The sequence below is a fragment of the Mirounga angustirostris genome, unplaced genomic scaffold (genome assembly GCF_029215605.1).
Source record: "Mirounga angustirostris isolate CCGP_5_RB_7025 unplaced genomic scaffold, mMirAng1.0.hap1 SCAF_13, whole genome shotgun sequence".
In the NCBI taxonomy this organism is placed as follows: domain Eukaryota; kingdom Metazoa; phylum Chordata; class Mammalia; order Carnivora; family Phocidae; genus Mirounga; species Mirounga angustirostris.
In genome coordinates this window covers 60,500,359-60,521,361 of record NW_026991721.1, presented here as the reverse complement: position 1 = coordinate 60,521,361, position 21,003 = coordinate 60,500,359, and the positions used below count along the sequence as shown (strand labels likewise).

Below are 21,003 nucleotides of genomic sequence, written 5' to 3'. Positions count from 1 at the left end.
TCAAGCTTTTAATGTGAATATGAATCATTGGGAGATGGTTCAGTGGGTAAAAGGGTGGGGGGGGGCGGTGCATATTCTGCCCTTTTATAAAGACACCAAGCAGCAAGCAAACTACCAGGGGATGACAAGGTTGCTGGTCCACAGACTGTAATTTAAATGGCAAAGTCTTCTATAAGTACCAATCTAAAAGCAATTAAAAAGTACTGGTGGATTTGTTCACTACTTCGGACTCTATTTCCATATGGGTACGACCTACTATGGAATGTGTATGCCCCCAGAATATAAAAGGACTTTAGGCTTGCAAGATCCAATACATAGACAGGCTGTCTCTGTCCAGAATCAAAACTTCACATCCTGTCTTGGTATCCTGGAATGTTTATATGAACTTTTGACCCACCCTCAAAGTACACCATTCATAGGTAACTGATGGCCATAATTACTCTAATAGACTCTGAATGCAACACAAAGTTCAGGAAACTCTTTCCAAAGGCACGCATTCCCCCCAACCACCCTAAAGAACCTCAATACATCTACAAATCTTAATATAAGCAGTTTTCTGCAACACATCTTGAAAAACCAACAACCATGTTGACTGCCTTTGGATCAAAAAATATTTAAGAATCCTTTTTTAGTAAGTTATAGAAGTTAGGTCCGTATTTCACATCACACACTAAGAAATATTGCAGGTTAGCCCTAAGATATAAATCAAACCATAAACTTACTAGAGAAGATACAGGTGAATAGTATTTGACTTGAGGTTAAGAAAGGCCCTTCTAGGGATAAAAGGAAAACAAGAAACCCGAACAGGAAAGATAGTTAATTACAATCCTTGTAAAGTTTTGTCTCAAAAAGCACCACAAACAGCATTTAAAAAACAAAGTGAGGAAAATGCCACAAATAAAGCAAAGGGCTTTAAAAAGGTCAATATAGAGGGTGGGGTGGGAGGGATGGGGTGACTGGGTGATAGACACTGGGGAGGGTATGTGCTCTGGTAAGCGCTGTGAATTGTGCAAGACTGTTGAATCTCAGATCTGTACCTCTGAAACAAATAACGCAATATATGTTAAGAAAAAAAAAAAAAAAGAAGAAGAAGGTAGCGGGAGGGGAAGAATGAAGCGGGGGAGATCGGAGGGGTAGACAACCATGAGAGACAATGGACTCTGAAAAACAAACTGAGGATTCTAGAGGGGAGGGGGGTGGGAGGATGGGTTAGCCTGGTGGTGGGTATTGAGGAGGGCACATTCTACATGGAGCACTGGGTGTTATGCACAAACAATGAATCATGGAACACTTCATCTAAAACTAATGATGTAATGTATGGGGATTAACATAATAAAAAAAAAACAAAAAAAACCCCCAAACAACAACAACAACGACAAAAAAGGTCAATATAGAAGAAAAGCACTAAAATCCTAACAGGAAGAGGAAAGAAGAGCATAGAATATGAACAGGGTGCGGTAGGGACACCCACGGTGATCTCTGGGGTGTGTGGGAAGAAAAGATTAGTGCTACTTTTTTAACCTGACCCTTAAAAAAAAATCTCCATTTGGGGCTTTGTTTTATAATTTACATATATTAGGACAATACTGCCTATATAAATATGAATGAATGGAAATGAATTTTTTTTTCCAGATAGGGTAGAGTTCAAAACTTTAGAGACCATATAGAAGAATACTAAAAAAAAAAAAAAAAAAAGTGTTTAGCCTTCCACTAGGCAAAGAAATGCAAAAGTGGTAAAAACACATTTTTTCCCCTAAGAAATTAATAAAGCCTTTTTTTTTTTTTTTTAATCTTAGTGATTGTTGTTGATCAGGATGTACCTCAAACCCTGCCAGTGAAAATATAAATGAGTAAAATCTTCCTGAAAAGTGGTTTGGAAAAAATGTGTCAAAGGCTTAAAGATATTAATACCCTTGGATTAGAGTTGCCAGATTTAGCAAACTGCATGGGACATACTTACTAAGATTTATCCATCGCTTATCTAAAATTCTAGTTTAACGGAGTATCCTGTATTTTGTCTGTTAACTCTATTTAATTCCACCTTTAGGACTCTACCTTATGGAAATATCTACAGAGAAAGACAAATATTCCTGGACACTCTCTGCAGCAAAGCTATATATTGGTGAAAGATTAAAAAGAACCTAAATGTCAGTATTAGAGAAATGGTCACATAAATTCAGGCATGTCCATACAAGGTAGAAGTACGTAATCATTGTAAACTATGCAGTGAGGGATAAAACCATGAGCTGTTTTCCGTACTCTGGGCAGACTGGGCTTTTGCTGGGGAAGCTGCTTCAGTGAATCTCTTGGTTATGATGGTAAAGGTCCCGAGCAAGCTGAGAGGGGACATTTAAAACCAGAGGCTAAACTGCTCTGCAGCCTGATGGCAGGATTCAGGGAATAGTGGAAGAGGCTCTGTCTGGAAGTTTCCAACGGGCCCCTGGCACATGGTGACAGGCCAGCCCAAGGACAGAGAGAGTCAACAAGTGACTTTAGGAGAATTCTGGCCGATGGATAGTGGGAGCAGTGACATCCGATATCCAACATTTGGTTTCAAGTTTTTGTTTTCTACACACAAACATTCCACATGTAAACTCACCTTCCCTTACCTGCCATTCTGAAACCCCCAAAGCTCTGAAGACCAAAAGGTTTTGTTTTGTTTTGTTTTTAGAAATAATGTTGGTGCCAAACTTATTTGGCAGCCTAACTGGACCTGAGCTAACAGGAGAATATTTATAGCCTTTTTTTATCCCACTTCATGTGGATATTCATACGTTTTGCCGAAGAAAGGTCAATGCGTTCCTGCTCCATATCTGCTAGAGATAGAATATATTCTATGGTATAGATGCATGGTCTTGCCCTTCTGAAGTTTAGTAAGTTCTGGGTTCCAAAATGCATCTGGACCCAGGGTTTCAGATGGAGGGGCTAAGGACCAGTAATTCTCTTGAGGCGTCATCAAGTTCCCTTTAAACACTGCAGCCGGAGTCAATCGGGCGAGCAGGAACGGAGGGGTGGGTATGGGTGAACACACTGGGGGAAAGTGGACCTTGGAAAGCTCAGCTGTCTGCACAGGTGGGCAGAAGATGGTCAGAGGGACTGGAGAGAGGCCAGGCACAGCCCAGAGCTGGAAGTATGGGAAGAGCCAGAATTCCTGACGGAACTCCAGGGAAGCAGAGACCCTTCTGGCCTGGGACGGGAGACAGAAGGAAACTCCGAAAGCCCCCCTACGAAACCCGACCACAGGTTGGAAAAGGGGGGTGGAGGAGCAGATGCGGCTTTCCGTCTGGTCGTGGCACAAGTCCGAGAGACCACCAAGGACAGTCTTCACTTGGAGGTGACACGAGGCGATTCTCAAACCTAGATGGCAACATGCCCTCTAGAGACCCATCCCGAGGGCTTCCCCCGCTTCCCCAGGCAACATCCAGCTGTATCCCCTGTTGCTGCCTTCACAAATGCCTGCAAACCTTGTGGCTTCCAACAAGGCAAGCACACGCTCTCACAGCGCTGGAGGTCAGAAGTCCCCAGTGGGTCTCGCCGGCTGGAGGCTCTAGGGGAGGGCCACCTTGCTAGCACCCTCCCCTGGGCTCCTGACTTGCTTCCATCTGGAAAGGCTGATTCACACCGCTCCCACACCAACGCTTCCACTGTCTCCTTCCACTTGTAAGGACGCCAGGGCCTGCCTGGACAACCCACGCCGCTTGATCTTCCTATTTAAACTCTGCTGATTAGCAACCCTAATTCCCTCTGCTACCTTCCCCTTGGCCACACATGTACGGTAACATTCACAGGATCTGGAGATTAGCACACAGACGTCTTTGGGAGGCCACTACTGTCCCTACCGCATGGGTGTAGGGATGTTACAGAACACCAGGCAGGCAGCCTGCATACTGAAAATATTGAGTACCACATGAACATAATGAAGAACTCTTTGGTGTTCAGGGAGGCGTGGGTAGAAGACTGTACTGACGGAGGACTCCTGAACAGAAAGTCATCTAGGACAGCTGGCATGTAACCTGTCTTATCGCAAATGACTTGGCCTCTGGGCGAGGATGTCTCAATCTCCTTGGTTTCCAACATCAACCTCTACCTCCCAGTTTAGTGGGCCCAGTCCTGCCTTCCCACCTCGGTGTGTACTTTCCCGTTTGGAATCAGTCTGCAGGACTCTAGCTTTAGAAGACTGCATTTTGGCTTTCATCCTCAAACTCAGCTCAGGCAATCCCACGCTCCCTCAAGCTTCCCAGCTTCCTCCCTCCTGCCCTGGAATGGTTGCATCTTAGACACGTCCTCAGCGGGGCAAGTTCTTCACCTTCCCCCATCCCCGAATATCACCAGGCTCTTAAAGTTGAGCAGATGGTCTCCTCAGGAAAGGAGACAGGTCACCAAAGCCATGTATTTACAGCTCTGGTTACTCATCTGCCTCCCTCAGAGACTAGCAGATGTGCAGCCTTGATTTAGAGAGAGCAGGAGGGGGGTCAGGCACACTGCATCCCACTCTAGGGACAAAGTGTACCAGGGCAAGGAGATCTGAAGGGCAGGGGCGGCAGTGAAGGGCTGGGTGAGGGGACCAGCTGTTGTAAGAGACAAGGAGCAGGGGGGACAGCTGAGGATAGAGACCCCACCTGGGGATCATAATTTGGAAGTTGTACTTGTACTCCCGCAGGGAAGAACTCTCCTCTGGCCCTGGATGTCCCCCAGTCTCAGAGAGCGTGACTGGAGCCCACAGGCAGTCTGACCGTGCGGCTTCAGCTGCTGGCCTGGGGCTCCCCCCTCCTGCTGGAAAGGACCACCCAGTGGGGGCTGGCCAAAGCCGGATGGGAAGCAAGAAGAGGCTGGAAGGTGCACAGATGAGGAAATAGTCCCAGGCAGTGTGGCATTCCGTACGCCCCGTGGTTATGTGGTTATGTCCCCCAGTGGCTTCCCGAACAGGCCACGGGCCCACTCACCAAGCTCTCCTTTATGTAGGCAGCTGTGGGGCCCGGGATCTGGCTCAGGAGGGCTGCTCTCTCCTGAGGCTGCTCCAGCATCTCCAGGGCCAATCTCAAGTCCTCAATGAGATGGAGCACTGGAAAGGGGTTCGTGTGGGAGGCCAGGGAGGCCAGCGCAGGCTCACAGCTCCCATCATGGATATCGGCACCTGTTTTAGTGCCTGGAACGAGAGAGAGGTGGGAACCTTGGTAAGAAGGGTGGACGCCACGGGCAAGGAACTGGCAAAGAGCAAAGAGAGAGGAGATAGGGGACGGAGATGGATAGGAAGCCTCGAAAACCACTTCTGCCTCAGCAGAACCATTCACACAGCAAACTCGGCAGAAACCATCTTTAATCCTGGACTGGGCCTGCCAGGAAGAGACGGGACCGAGGTGGACGAGTTGCCCAGGGAGACTGATGTACAGAAGCTCACACCCCTAGACAACTGGGAGAACACAGCCTGCCCTGACCCTGCCCCCAAAACACGCTAGCTAAAACAACGAGCTGCCATCCTCCCGCCTTTAGATTCCTAACTTTAAGTTAACGCGGTAGGGCCGTCCGAGCGGATGGCACTAAAAAGGCCCCCCTCCCTGTATGTGCGTCCCTCTCCTCTCCTCCCACAGTGGTTCCCGACTCCGGGCTGGCCCCGACTGCATCAGAGTGACACAGTACCAGCCCTGGTGAGCGTTTCCAGTGGACTGGAATCTGTCTGGATCTTCCTACTTGAGGGGATCTCTACATCCCCTTATGGACTCACACTTTACAGCCGTATGAGTTACTGTGTAATCCACATCTCCTCACCCCGTCATGGGCTGCGAAGCTCTGAGGCCAGGGTCCCTGGCCTCCCGGCCCCTCCCATTCCCCACCCCCCCATGCTGAAGGGGCATATGACTATCTGCACGCGTGCTCGGAGGAACAGCTAAGAGGGAGACAGCCTGGACTGGGTCAGCTCTTTCTAATTTCAAGCGTCCCAAACAAGATTGTTTTTGCCTTTCTGAACCTCACCGTTTAAGCAAACAAACAAAAAGTCTTCTTTGCATAACCACAGTGGTCTATTTTTCAGACCAAAAACCGGGGTGACACAGTCTGACAAAGGATTTCTGTGCTTCTTTCAGCAATAAAACACACTTCAGAAAATATGGTGTCGGCGGTGGAATTTCTAGGGCACTTGGATTGTTTATAAGGCCAATAGGAATCAGGGCTCTGCTGGAAAATGTGGGCAATAGGGCCACTGCATCCCCAGTTACACGCAAGGTCTGACGTCTAAATCTAGGTCCCTCCACCCTTCTAAGAGCCAGCTTCCTAGTTGCCACGGCAGTCTTCACAAGGAAAAATCCACACAGAAGGAAACAATTACTATTTGATTGCTGGTTTGCTTTCTGAAAGCACAGGATAGAGGGAATTGTGGGTTACAATCCACAAACAAGTCTATGGCTCTGGGGATCTGGGAAAGTGCCGATTACCCACACTCCAGTGTGTGCTCAGCAGTTTCTGGGCCCTGCAAATCCAATGGAGAGTTGACTGGGAAGGGCCACAGCCGACTTCAGGGAAGAAAATAGACTAAAATAGGGCAAGACGCCCCCCCCACCCCACCCTGCGTCTCCAAGCAAATGCCGAGTAATCCCTGACCATCCTAGACATGCTCCAACACGTACACCTTCATACATGGAGGATAAGTCAGGCCAGTCAGGCCAGGGGGAGGTGGGAAGACTGAGATTTTCATTAACTTTATGTCACTCTGTGGTGCTGGACAAGTCTCTTCCTTTCTCTGGGCCCCTCCCTGCTCTAAAGCCTTGGGATGCTTCCCTACTGTTCGAGGTGGGTGTGTGTACACATGTGTATCTGTGCCTATTTTTGTATGTGATTTATGTATACACAAAATATTTAACCCCCCCCCCTTTTTTTTAAAGATTTTATTTATTTTTTAACAGAGAGAGAGACACAGCGAGAGAGGGAGCACAAGCAGGGGGAGTGGGAGAGGGAGAAGCAGGCTTCCCGTGGAGCAGGGAGCCCGATGCAGGACTCGATCCCAGGACCCTGGGATCATGACCTGAGCCGAAGGCAGCCGCTTAACGACTGAGCCACCCAGGCGCCCAACCCCCCCCTTTTTTTTGTAATTTACGTCAACACACACGCTCACAAAATGGTCCAGAATGGTGAAACTCCTAGGGCCCAGCATTAGCAAAGGCAAAAATCGCCCAGAATATTCAATTCCATACTCCACACATTCCCTTCAGATGATTAGCTCCTATGGAAAAATTACAACCACAGAGGGAAACGAATCAAAACAGAACTACCAGATACACTAACAAAGAAGAAAATATATGCCCTCATACTTGAGGATAACAGAGCAAGATAAAAGAAGATAACATAACATATAACACAAAATATAAAAGATACAAGGTGTTACGCCCCAAATTACTTCTCAGAAAAAAGCAATTCACCTTATACTCAAACCCTAATAAAGTTTCTCTCTGGGGGCACCCTACCACTTTATTTTGAACAACAAAGCACTCTTTGGGGAAGATAGCAGAAAGGGTTTCAATTTTATTTGCACATTGAGTTTTACAAACTGTAGATGCCTGGGCCCCACATCACAGGTTCTAATTGGCCTGAGGTGTGACCTGGAAGAATAAAAAGCTCCCCAGATGATTTTAATGTGCAGCCCAAGTTGAAACCATTGCACTAGCAAATCGCCACAATCAATACTACATTTTGATGTTTAGGGAGGTCTCTTGGGAATCTTTATTTTAAGGGTGCAAAGACTAAAGCTTAATACAGAAGTAGTAATTATTAGAAGAAATAAGACCACATAAAATGGAAGCATAGGATTTTATTGAAAGCCTTTTAAATTTTTTTTTTTTTAAGATTTATTTATTTGCGAGAGAAAGAATGAGAGACAGAGAGCACGAGCGGGAGGAGGGTCAGAGGGAGAAGCAGACTCCCTGCTGAGCAGGGAGCCCGATGTGGGACTCGATCCAGGAACTCCAGGATCATGACCTGAGCCAAAGGCAGTCGTACTGAAAGCCTTTTAATGATTACTTCCAAAGGCAAGTTAAGTAAGTATGTGGTAATAATTAGGGTTATTTATATATGCTTTGCTTGTCCTCTACTTGAGCTCATAGTGGGATTACACATTTGCCCCTTAAAGTTACTTAAGGCCACATGCCTTCCTTTGGCCAATAAATATCAAAAAGTCTTTAAGAACCAATACATAAGTCCCCATATCTCTTCTACCTGCTCTGGCCTCTGGTAATGGTGGACTGAATCAGCCCATGTCCAAGAGTGATGATGACAGGGACCAGAGCTCCCAGCAGATCTAGGGGGAACTTAGAATACGAACAAGAAATGAACTATGCTGTTTCAAGCTACTCATCTTTTAGGCTGTTTCGCTGCAGTAACAGACAGTCCTATCTTCACTTATACAAAGTATGTATGTCATACAGTCACATATGTGGAAGATAAACTTTTCAAAAATGACCTTTTAATGGGTTCAAACTTAAGTGACCATCAACTTAATACAGGCTGCTCTATGTGTATGATGTTAACCACAAATCAAAAACTGGTAAAAGATATGCAAAAAATAAAGAGAAGGAATCCAAGTATATTAGTAAAGAAAGGCAGCAAATTGTGAGAAAAGAGCAAGAAAATAAAGGAACAGAGAAGAACTATAAAAACAACCACAAAACAAGTAACAAAATGGCAATAAGTACATACCTAACAATAATTACTTTAAATGCAAAATGGACTAAACACTCCAAACAAAAGACACAGGGTGACAGAATGGATAAAAAACAAGACCCATCTATATGCTGCCTACAACAGACTCATTTCAGACCTACAGACACATGCAGATTGAAAGTGAAGGGATACAAAAGCATTTATTGTGCAAATGGAAGTGAAAAGAAAGCTTAGGTAGCAATACTTATATCGGAGAAAATAGACTTTAAAACAAAGACTGTAACAAGAGAAAAAGAAGGATACTATATAATCAGAAAGGGAACAATCCAACAAGAAGATATAATAGTTGTAAGTATTTATGCACTCAACCTGGGAGCACCTAAATACATAAAGCAGCTAATAACAAACATAAAGGGAGTAATTGAGAGTAATATAGTAAGAGAAGGGGATTTTAACACCCCACTTACATCAATGGATAAATCATCCAAGCAGAAAATCAATAAGGGAACAGTGGCTTTGAATGACATACTGGACCAGATGGAGCTAACAGATATATTCAGGACATTCCATCTTAAAACAGTAGGATATGGGCGCCTGGGTGGCTCAGTTGGTTGAGCGACTGCCTTCGGCTCAGGTCATGATCCTGGAGTCCCGGGATCGAGTCCCACATCGGGCTCCCTGCTCAGCGAGGAGTCTGCTTCTCCCTCTGACCCTCCCCCCTCTCATGTGCTCTCTCTCTCTCTCATTCTCTCTCTCAAATAAATAAGTAAAATCTTTAAAAAAAAAAAAAAAACAGCAGGATACACATTCTTTTCAAGTGCATATGGAACATATTCCAGAATAGATCACATATTAGGTCACAAAACAAGTCTCAACAAATTTAAAAGCACTGAAGTCATACCATGCATCTTTTCCAACCATAATACTATGAAACTAGAAATCGACCACAAGAAAAAGTCTGAGAAGAACACAAATAAATGAAGGTTAAATAACATGCTACTAAACAATGAATGGGTCAAAGAGGAAATTTAAAAGACATGGAGACAAATGAAAATGAAAATACAATAGTCCAAAATCTTTGGAATACAGCAAAAGCTGTTCTAAGAGGGACATTTATAGCAATACAGGCCTACCTCAAGAAGCAAGAAAAGTCTCAAACAACCCATTCTTATACCTAAAGGAGTCAGAAAAAGAACAAACAAAACCCAAACCGAGTAGGAGGTAGGAAATAATAAGATTAGAGCAGAAATAAACAAAACAGAAACTAAAAAAACAATAGAACAGATCAATAAAACCAGGAACTGGTTCTTTGAAATGATCAATTAATATTAATAAACCTTTAGCCAGAGTCATCAAAGAGGAAGAAAGAGAGAGAGAGAGAGAGAGAGAAGGGACTCAAACAAAATCAGAAATGAAAGAGGGGAGATGAGTAACCGACACACAGAAATACAAAGAGCGTATTATGAAAAATATGCCAACAAACTGGAAAACCTAGAAGAAATGGATAAATTCCTAGGAGCATATAACCTCCAAAAATTGAATCAGGAATAAATAGAAAATTTGAACAGACTGATCACCAGCAATGAAATTGAATCAGTAATCAAAAAAACTCCCAAGAACAACAAAACAAAACTCCCAACAAACAAAAGTCCAGGACCAGATGGTTTCACAGGTAAAATCTACCAAACACTTAAAGAAGAGTTAATACCTAGTCTTCTCAAACTATTCCAAAAAAATAGAAGAGGAAGGAAAGCTTCCAAATTCATTCTATGAGGTCAGCATTACCCTGATACCAAAACCAGATAAAGACACTACAAAAAAAGAGAACTATAGGCCAATATCTCTGATGAACACAGATGCAAAAATCCTCAAAAAAATATTAGGAAACCAAATCCAACAATATATTTAAAAAATCATTCACCACAATCAAGTGGGATTTATTCCTAGGAGGCAAGGGTGGCTCAATGTTCACAAATTAATCAACATGACACATCACATCAATAAGAGAAAGGATGAAAACCGTATGATCATCTCAGTGATCTACAGATTTAATGTAATCCCTATCAAAATACCAACAGCATTTTTCACAAAACTAAAATAATCCTAAAATTTGTATGGAACCACAAAAGACCTCGAATAGCCAAAGTGATCTTGAAAAAGAACAAAACTGGAAGCATCACAATCCCAGATTTCCAAGTTATACTACAAAGCTGTAGTAATCAAAACAGGATGGTACTGACACTAAAACAGACACATAGACCAATAGGACAGAATAGAGAGCCCAGAAATAAACCCATGATTATACGGCCAATTAGTCTTTGACAAAGGAGACAAGAATATACAATGGGAAAAAGACAGTCTCTTCAACAAATGGTGCTGGGAAAACTGGACAGCTACATGTAGAAGAATGAAACTGGATCTTACACCATACACAAAAATAAACTCAAAATGGATTAAGGACCTAAATGTGAGACCTGAAACCATAAAAATCCTAGAGAACACAGGCAGTAATCTCTTTGACATTGGCCATAGCAACAGTTTTCTAGATATGTCTTCTGAGGCAAGGGAAACAAAGGCAAAAATAAACGACTGGGACTACATCAAAATAAAAAGCTTCAACAAAACTAAAAGACAACCTACTGAATGGAAGAAGATATTTGCAAATGACCTACCTGATAAAGGGTTAGTATCCACATATATAAAGAACAACTTAGCACCAAAAATCCCAAATAATCCAATTAAAAAATGGGCAGAAGACATCAACAGACATTTCTCCAAAGACATCCAGATGGCCAACAGTCACAGGAAAAGATGTTCAACAACACTCATCAGGGAAATGTAAACCAAACCCACAATGAGATGACACCTCACACTGGCCAAAATGGCTAAAATGAAAAACACAAGAACCAACAAGTATTGGCAAGGACGTGGAGAGAAAGGAACCCTTGTGCACTGTTGGTGGGATTGCGAACTGGTGCAGCCGCTATGGAAAACAGTATGGAGGCTCTTCAAAAATTAAAAATAGAATTACCATATGAACCAGTAATTCCACTACTGGGTATTTATCCAAAGACTGAAAACACTAATTCAAAAAAAGAAAAGCATCCTTATGTTTTTTGCAGAATTATTTGCAATAACCAAATTATGGAAGCAGCCCAAGTGTCCATCAACAGATGACTGAATAAGGAAAACATGATATAAAATGGAATATTACTCAGCCATAAAAAATGAAATCTTGCCATTTGCAACAACACAGATGTATCTAAAGAGTATAATGCTAAGTAAAATAAGTCATTCAGAGAAAGACCAATACCAAATAATATCTCTCATATGTGGAATTTAAGAAAGAAAAGAAGAGACAAACCAAAAAAAATAGACTCCTAGCTACAGAGAACAAACCAGTGGTTACCAGGGGGTGGGGGGGTGGGGGTGGGGGTATGGGTAAAACAGGTGATGGGGATTAAGAGTACTTATGATAAGCACCAGGTAATGTATGGAAGTGTTGAATCACTATATTGTACACTTGAAACTAATATAACACTATTAACTATACTGGAATTAAAATTGTTCTAAATGATATCTAATCATTTAGATGGGGGTTCTTGGGCATGAGATGAAATATCTTATGATAGTATCATATGTGAATTTTAAAAGTGCTGTATTTAAAACAACTTAAAAATAATGTTTTCTAAGACTTCACCACAGGGCGCCTGGGTGGCTCAGTTGGTTAAGCGACTGCCTTCATCTCAGGTCATGATCCTGGAGTCCCGGGATCGAGTCCCGCATCGGGCTCCCTGCTCATCGGGGAGTCTGCTTCTCTCTCTGACTCTCCCCCCTCTCATGCTATCATTATCTCTCTCAATAAATAAATTAAAAAAAAAAAAAAGACTTCGCCACAATAGCCGCATTAGCATTACCCAGGAGCTCAGTGGAAATACAGACTCTCAGGTCCTATTTTGGCCCTATAAACATGGATCTACATTTTATCAACATCCCCAAATGCTCTACAACTTCTCTGGAACTATTCATAATGACAGAAACAGTATGTTAGAGATAAACGTAACACTTGAATAAAATTGTTAAAAATGTGCCACCGTGGGGCGCCTGGGTGGCTCAGTCGTTAAGAGTCTGCCTTCGGCTCAGGTCATGGTCCCAGGGTCCTGGGATCGAGCCCCGCATCGGGCTCCCTGCTCGGCGGGGAGCCTGCTTCTCCCTCTCCCACTCCCCCTGCTTGTGTTCCCTTTCTCGCTGTATCTCTCTCTGTCAAATAAATAAAATCTTTAAAAAAAAAAAAAATGTGCCACCAAGACAAGAAATCCATAAATATATTATTTTACGTAAGTACTTATAAATACACGAGTCTAAACCAATCAATTAATATTATGAGTACATATTTGTGTATTCAGGAATGCTTGTCTATTGGGGCATATACAGTATGTTTTACATCATTAGAGGGGAAAAGGAAGAAACAGAAACCTTAATGAAAGAATAAGAAAGCATGAGAAAAGAAAAGGAAAATTTGAAAAAGAACCAAGTGGAAACCAAAACAAAGAATGCAATGCTTTAGTTTTAGGTGGACAGATTAAAGAACAGACAAGAGAATTATGGAAGTGGAAGGTGGGAGACAGCGTAGAGAATGAAGCAGAGGCAACAAAGAGAAAACCGTAGGGATTTCTCACAGTTGAAAACTTGAGTCCTCTCACTTTGAAGACACACACTGCATCCTCAAAAGGGTACATACCAAAACACACCCACCCTAGAAACCACACAGTGAAACTCAAGAACACCAAAGATAAAGAGGACATTTAAAAGCAACTAGAGAGAAAAGGCAGACAGTCTACAGTTACCTTGTCAACAGGCTTCTCATGGGCAATAAAGCCCAGTGACCACAAAATATCATCTCCAACCTGTAACCTGCACAAGATAAGCTGGCACTCAAGATCAAGAATAAAATAAGGACATTCTTCAGACGGTGACTCATGCAATTTATTCGTGATGGAATTTTTAAGGATCTCCTTCATGAAGAAGGAAACTGCACCAAGCAAGAAGGTGTGGGATGAAAGAAACAATTATGTCGGAGCAGTTGTTAACATTTTTTGTTAAGCAAAATAAACACTGTCAATTAAAAATCACAATAATTTGGAGGATATGAATCAAGATGATACTGGAATACTATACAAAAATAATGTGGACAATGGGGCAGTGGTAGAAATCAAAGCATTCTAAGAGTCAGGTATTAATGATGAAGAATTCCTCTTCTTTAAAGTTATTTATCTTCAGCTTTCATGGTCAGGAGACATGTTAAAAATATAAGTATATGAGCATTAGAAGACTAGAAATAGATACTTAACTTTCTGGCAGAGATTAAAAACAACACCAGAGGCCAGCAAGACAAAACCAAAAACAACTTAAAAAAAAAAAAGTTAAAATGAAATACATATAAATAAATATATTTACAAATAAATATAAATTAAAAAAATAAGCCTTAGCACACCTGTATACCAGTAAGTATAATAATTATAAATGCATTAAACTCACCTATTTAAACTAAAAAATTTAAATAGAAAGAAATCCAGTTCTTTGATGTTATTAAGAGAGGCATACAAGAGACACACAAAAAAATTATGACACTGAATGACTGAAATATAAAGTATTAAAAAAGATACAGCAAAGGACTCCATATATTAGAGCATTAGGTCAAACTATTAAAAACAGTCACACACACACACACATGCACGCACAAAATCACTGGATGAAATGATAAAACAAAGAAAAAAATCATCAGAATGGTCCTGTAAAAAATAAATTGTCACATGTTGAGCCATGTGAACCACAATTTAATTTTTTTTCCAAAGAAAGTATATCAGGCCAAATGTTTTTACAAGTCAGTTCTGTCAAACCTTCAAGAAGTGACTAATTCTACTCCATATTGTGTAAGTGGAGGAGGGGACTGCTCCCAGCATTCTCCATAAGGAGAACCCGCGAGCTCAGCCTGTAGGTGGGAACCATATAAGTCAGCAGCCCTGAGTGCCGCACAGGGAAATCCAGGCCTTCTCACTGATGCACCTGGACACACAGAACCTAAACACAAATTCTGAAAACCGAATCCATGGTAAAAAAGATAGCACACTGTAACCCTCAAACCTGGGAAATGACAGATCAAGCAGACCTAAATAGGAAATAACAAATAAAGTGGTAATCTATCAGAACAACAAAAGACAGAGACCTCTGCCCCCAACAGCTAGACGTGGCACGCTGTGTTTAAGCAAGTGCAAAGCATTTATGTCCAAACTGACCATAGACGAATTAGAGGGACTAAAATAAAAAAAGACAAGAAGTAACAGGTGTTGGTGAGGATGTGGAGAAAAAGGAACCCTCATACACTGTTGGTGGGAATATAAATTGCTGTAGTCACTGTGGAAAACAGTATGGCATTGCCTCCAAAAAATTGGAAATAGAAATGCTGTATGATCCAATAATTCCACTATTGGGTATTTACCCAAAGAAACAAGAACACTGATTAGAAAAGATATACACACCCCTGTGTTTATTTCAACATTATTTACAATAGCCAAGATCTGGAAGCAACCCAAGGGTCCATGGAGAGATGAATGGATAAGGAAAATGTGACACATTAATATCACATGCAGCCATAAAAAAGATGAGATCACACCATTTTGACAACACAATGGACCTAGAGGGTATTCTGCTAAGTGAAATAAATCAGACTGAGAAAGACAAATACCATACGATTTCACTCATATGTGGAATCTAAACACACACATACACAAATGAATAAACAAACAAAAAACAGAATCAGACCTATAAATACAAGGAACCAGCTGATGGTTGCCGGGGGGGGGGGGGTGGGCAAAACGGGTGACGGGGAGGGGGAGATACAGGCTTCCCTTAATGAATGGGTAAGTCACCAGCATATTTAAAGGCACAGCATAAGGAATATAGTCAATGATGCTGTAACAGAGATGTATGGGGATAGGTGGTAGCTACACCCGCGGTGAACAAAGCATAATGTATAAACCTTTGAATCACTATGTCATACGGGTGAAACTAACGTCACATTGTGCGTCAGCTACATACATTCAAGTTAAAAAAAAAACAAAAGCAAAAAACAAACTGACCACAGACTAGGTCACACAGGAAGTCTCAACAAGACCCAAGAATCCTATTAGAGGGATCTATTCCTGTCTCTTTATTTCTGTGGGAAGGGAGGGCGGCTGCCACTAAGGCTGTATTTGTGGCCTTGTGCCTGCCTCCCCTCACTCAACTTTTCCTCAAAGGATGAACACGTCTTCTGATGGGGGAGCTGATGGAAGGGCCTCTCCCGAGAGTCACTCATCCCTGGATGCAAGCGCTGTCCTCGGGGGAGGCTTTCTGAGACGAGCTCTGCCTCCACAAGGTGGAGGTCTGTCGTTTGGGATTCAGTTCAATTTCCCGTGTAAGTGTGTGTGTAGGATGTCTGCTTTTCAAGATCCTGATGGTGGCTTCTGGTCAAGCTAACTTTCCTAATCAGTAAAACCACTATTTTGTTTCTCTTTTTTCTGACCCCTTTGTCTATTCCTTAACTGGTTTAAAACTAAGGAAGGGACTAACCGGATGTAATTTAATGATTATTGTGGTAGACGGAATGATGACACCCCCCTCCCTGAAAGATGTCCATGTCCTAAACCATGGAATCTATGAATGTGTTACCTCATATATCACAGATGTGATAAAGGTGAAGAATTTTGAGATGAGGCAGTTTCCTGTATTGTTAATCACAGGCGCTCTTAAGTAAGAAGAGGGAGGCAGAAGATCGGGTGAGAGGGACAGGACCTGAGGACTCAACCTGCCACTGCAGGCTCTGAAGACGAAGGAAGGGGACAGCGGGCGGAGGAAGGGGACAGCGGACAGCGGGCGGAGGAAGGGGACAGCAGGCAGAGGAAGGGGATAGAGAGTGGAGGAAGGGGACAGCGAGTGGAGGAAAGGGACAGCGGGCAGAGGAAGGGGACAGCGGGCGGAGGAAGGGGACAGCGGACAGTGGACGGAGGAAGGGGAGAGCGGGCAGAGGAAGAGGACAGCAAGTGGAGGAAGGGGACAGCAGGCGGAGGAAGGGGACAGCGGACAGTGAGCAGAGGAAGAGGACAGCGGGCGGAGGAAGGGGACAGCAGGCGGAGGAAGGGGACAGCGAGAGGAGGAAGGGGACAGTGAGCGGAGGAAGGGGACAGCGGGTGGAGGAAGGGGACAGCGAGCGGAGGAAGGGGACAGCGGGCGGAGGAAGGGGACAGCGGACAGCGGGCGGAGGAAGGGGACAGCAAGTGGAGGAAGGGGACAGCGGACAGCGAGCGGAGGAAGGGGACAGTGAGAGGAGGAAGGGGACAGCGGGCGGAGGAAGGGGACAGCAAGTGGAGGAAGGGGACAGCGGACAGCGAGCGGAGGAAGGGGACAGCGGACAGCGAGCAGAGGAAGGGGACAGCGGGCGGAGGAAGGGGACAGCGGGCGGAGGAAGGGGACAGCGGACAGCGAGCGGAGGAAGGGGACAGCAGGTGGAGGAAGGGGACAGCGAGCGGAGGAAGGGGACAGCAGACAGCAGGCGGAGGAAGGGGACAGCAGACAGCGAGCAGAGGAAGGGGACAGCGGGCGGAGGAAGGGGACAGCAGGCGGAGGAAGGGGACAGCGAGCGGAGGAAGGGGACAGCGGGCGGAGGAAGGGGACAGCGAGTGGAGGAAAGGGACAGCGGGCGGAGGAAGGGGACAGCGGGCGGAGGAAGGGGACAGTGGGCGGAGGAAGGGGACAGCGGACAGCGAGTGGAGGAAGGGGACAGCGGGCGGAGGAAGGGGACAGTGTTATAGCATCAACAGGGCAGGCAGGGGCAGACTAGCCGTACAGAGAAAGCCCTCCAAGAACACCCCAAAATTAAAAAAACTCATGTACACACACTTTTTACACAATTGAACTGACGGCAATCTTCAGAGCTCAGAAGCTCGGGGTTAAGAGAGCATCTGAGCTGGTGTTTGTCCTGTGCACCACCCCCAGCTCCCCGATGGCCAGTCACCTGGGCCACAGGCCACTCAGGGGGGACGGGGACGAAGCTTAGGCCTGAGCCCGGGGAGAGGTCAGATGGGAGAGCTCTGCACTGAGCCGGGATACAAAAGGGCACTACCCTCAGTCAGCTAGAGAAGCCCACCCCCAAAGGAGGACACTGGGCCTTGACTCTGGAATAAGAGCACATACAAATAATTCAATGTTTTAAAACAATAGGAAAGGGACGCCTGAGTGGCTCAGTCGGTTAAGCGTCTGCCTTTGGCTCAGGTCATGATCCCAGGGTCCTGGGATTGAGTCCCACATCGGGCTCCTTGCTCAGCAAGGAGCCTGCTTCTCCCTCTGCCTGCCTCTGTCTCTCTCTCTGATAAATAAATAAAATCTTAAAAAAAAAAAAAAAAGGAAAAAAAAAGAGGGGGTGAAGGAAGCACAGAAAGTGTGAGACAAGTAGAAATCAGACAGTAAGCGGATAAATGGTCAGATGAATTGTCAAAATAAATGTATACAGACTAAACTGGCCAGTTAAAAGACAGATATTGTTAACTTGGTTAAAAAGTGAGAGTGCATCTATATCCCTCCGGCAAAACCACAGTGAAAGCTTGCGATTGAGAAAGGATGGAAGAAGGATAATACCAAGAAAATAATAACCAAAAGGAAGTTGGGGTAGACAGATTAACATGAGACAAAACACTCTTTAAGACCAGAAGCATTGGGGCGCCTGGGTGGCTCAGTTGGTTAAGCGTCTGCATTTGGCTCAGGTCCCGATCTCAGGGTCCTGGGATTGAGTCCCGAATTGGGCTCCCTGCTTAGCGGGGAGCCTGCTTCTCCCTCTGCCTCTGCCCTTCCCTGCCCGCTTGTGCTCTCTCTATCATGCTTTCTCTCTCTCTCTCAAATAAATTAATAAAATCTTAAAAAAAAAAGACAAAAAAATCATTGCTAGAGATGAAGAGTGTAACTATATGTTGATGAAAGCCTTTACCAGGAAGTACTAATTCTAAACGTGTATTCATATAATACAAAACACAGCTTCAAAATATAAGGCAAAATATTCAGAATTATAAGGAGACAAAATCTACCATTTAGTAGAATTTTAATATGCATTTCTAAGAAAGTGATAAGATCAAGCAGACAAAAAAAAAAAAAATCAGTAATGGTAGCAAAGATTTAAACAAAGTGCATGTACTGAACAGAGAACATTGCACCTGACAACTGGGAGAAGGCACACACCTTCCAAGCATGCATGGGACAGTAATGACAACAGACAGTGTTGTAGTCAAGGCCATAAAGCAAGTATCAATAAATTCCAAAGGATAAATATTAGAGACCACTTAACTACAACATAATGAAGTTAGCAGGCTGTTGAAAATATATATTACTGATTGGCTTTTTAATTTGGTTTTTAAAAGAGTACAGATACATTTAAGTTAGGAAATAAGAAAATGATAAAAACAAATAAGTTAAATATGAATATAGTAAGTATAGCTACAGAATGCATATTTATCTATAGATACTATAATGGTTAATTTTATGTGTCAACTTGGCTAGGCCACAGTACCCGGATATTTGATCAAATGTTATTCTAGATGCTTTTGTGAAGGTATTTTTTAGACAAAATTAACACTGAAATCATTACATTGTGACTAACGCAGCTGTTTCTCCATAATGTGGGGGGCCTCGTCAAATCAGTGAAAGGCTGTAATAGAAAAGGACTGATCTCCCTGGAAGAAGGACGAATTCTGCCAGCAGATGGCCTACCCATTGGAGCTGCAACATTGGCTCTTCCCTGGATCTCCAGCCTGCTGGCCTGTCCTGATTGATTTTGGACTTGCTGACTTCCATAATCACACAAGCCAATTCTTTAAAATCAATCAATCAACCAATCTCTCAGAAATCTCTCTCTCCCGACACCTGGGTGGCTCAGTTGGTTAAGCATCTGCCTTTGGCTCAGGTCATGATCCCAGGCTCCTGGGATCAAGTCCCGCATCGGGCTCCTTGCTCAGTGGGGAGCCTGCTTCTCCCTCTGCCTGCCACTCTGCCTACTTGTGCTCTCTCTCTCTGTCAAATAAATAAACTCTTTAAAAAAAATAAAAGAAATCTCTCTCTACACACAGACACACACACACACACACATAATATTGGATACATATTTATCTATTTACAAAATAAATAATATACACAAACATACTACTCATGTGTAATGGAGACTGATCAGCAAAGGCAAAAGTCAGTTCTTTGAAAATAATAATACAAAAGATAACTCTGGCAAGTGGCACCTGGGTGGCTCAGTTGGTTAAGTGTCCAACTCTTGATTTTGGCTCAGGTCATGATCTCAAGAGTTTTAAGATTGAGCCCTGCGCTGGTCCCGTACTGGGCATGGAGCCTGCTTAAGATTCTCTCTCTCCCCCTCACATTCTCTCTCTCAAAAAAAAAAAAAAAAGGAAAAGAGATAACTCTGGCAAGATAAAAAAAATAGAGGGTACAATTAGGCAGTATTAGGAATATAAACAGAGACATAACAAGTGTAGCAGATCTTTAAAAAATATGATAGCTATAGGCGCCTGGGTGCCTCAGGTTAAGCGACCGGCTCTTGATTTCAGCTCAGGTCATGATCTCAGGGTCCTGAGATCAAGCCCCAAGAGGGCTCTGCACTCAGCATAGAATCTGCTTGAGATTCTCTCGCTCCCTCTGCCCCTACCCCCACTCAGCAGCATGCACATGCGCGTGCTCTCTCTCTCAAATAAATAAATCTTTAAAAAATATATATGATAGCATGTTTATGTTAACAAAACTATAAAGACCTGGGGGCACCTGGTTGGCTCAGTGGGTTAAGCATCCGACTCTTGGTTTCGGCTCAGGTCATGATCTCAGGGTTGTGAGACCGAGCCCTTATTGCGCTCCTGCTGGGGCATGGAGTCCGCTTCGGATTCTTTCCTTCTTCCTCTCCCTCCCCCTCTGCTCCTGCCCCCACTTGCACATGCACCAGTGTGATCTCTCTCTCTCAAATAAATAAATAAAATCCATAATAATATAAATATAATAAAATCTATAAAAAACCCCAAGAAACAAAATTAAAGATCTCAGTAAAATTAGACGGTTAGATAGGTATAAACTGCCAAAACTCAACTGAGAATTGAACCACTGTTTATAACCATGAAGAAAATAAAATCTTTCACTTGGTTTTGTAGGTTGGTTCCTATACCTACAACCATAGCAAGTATGTAAGGAAGAAGTGGTAATTCCAGTTTTACTCAAACTCTCTCAGAGAATAGAAAATGAGGCCGTGCAGGGCGCCTGGGTGGCTCAGTTGGTTAAGCGACT

The 21,003-nt window shown here is 43.5% G+C and overlaps 1 protein-coding gene across 5 annotated transcripts in view; it reads right to left on the bottom strand.

Annotated features, from left to right (window-relative positions):
• LOC123857404 (liprin-beta-2) overlaps window positions 1-21,003 on the bottom strand; it is a 176,925-nt gene that overhangs the window by 90,887 nt on the left and 65,035 nt on the right. For all 5 annotated transcript variants that reach the window (XM_045894209.3, XM_045894210.3, XM_045894212.3 and 2 more), the window contains exon 3: window positions 4,944-5,146. In XM_045894209.3, the coding sequence (XP_045750165.2) occupies window positions 4,944-5,146 (203 nt within the window). The remainder of the gene's footprint in view (window positions 1-4,943; window positions 5,147-21,003) is intronic.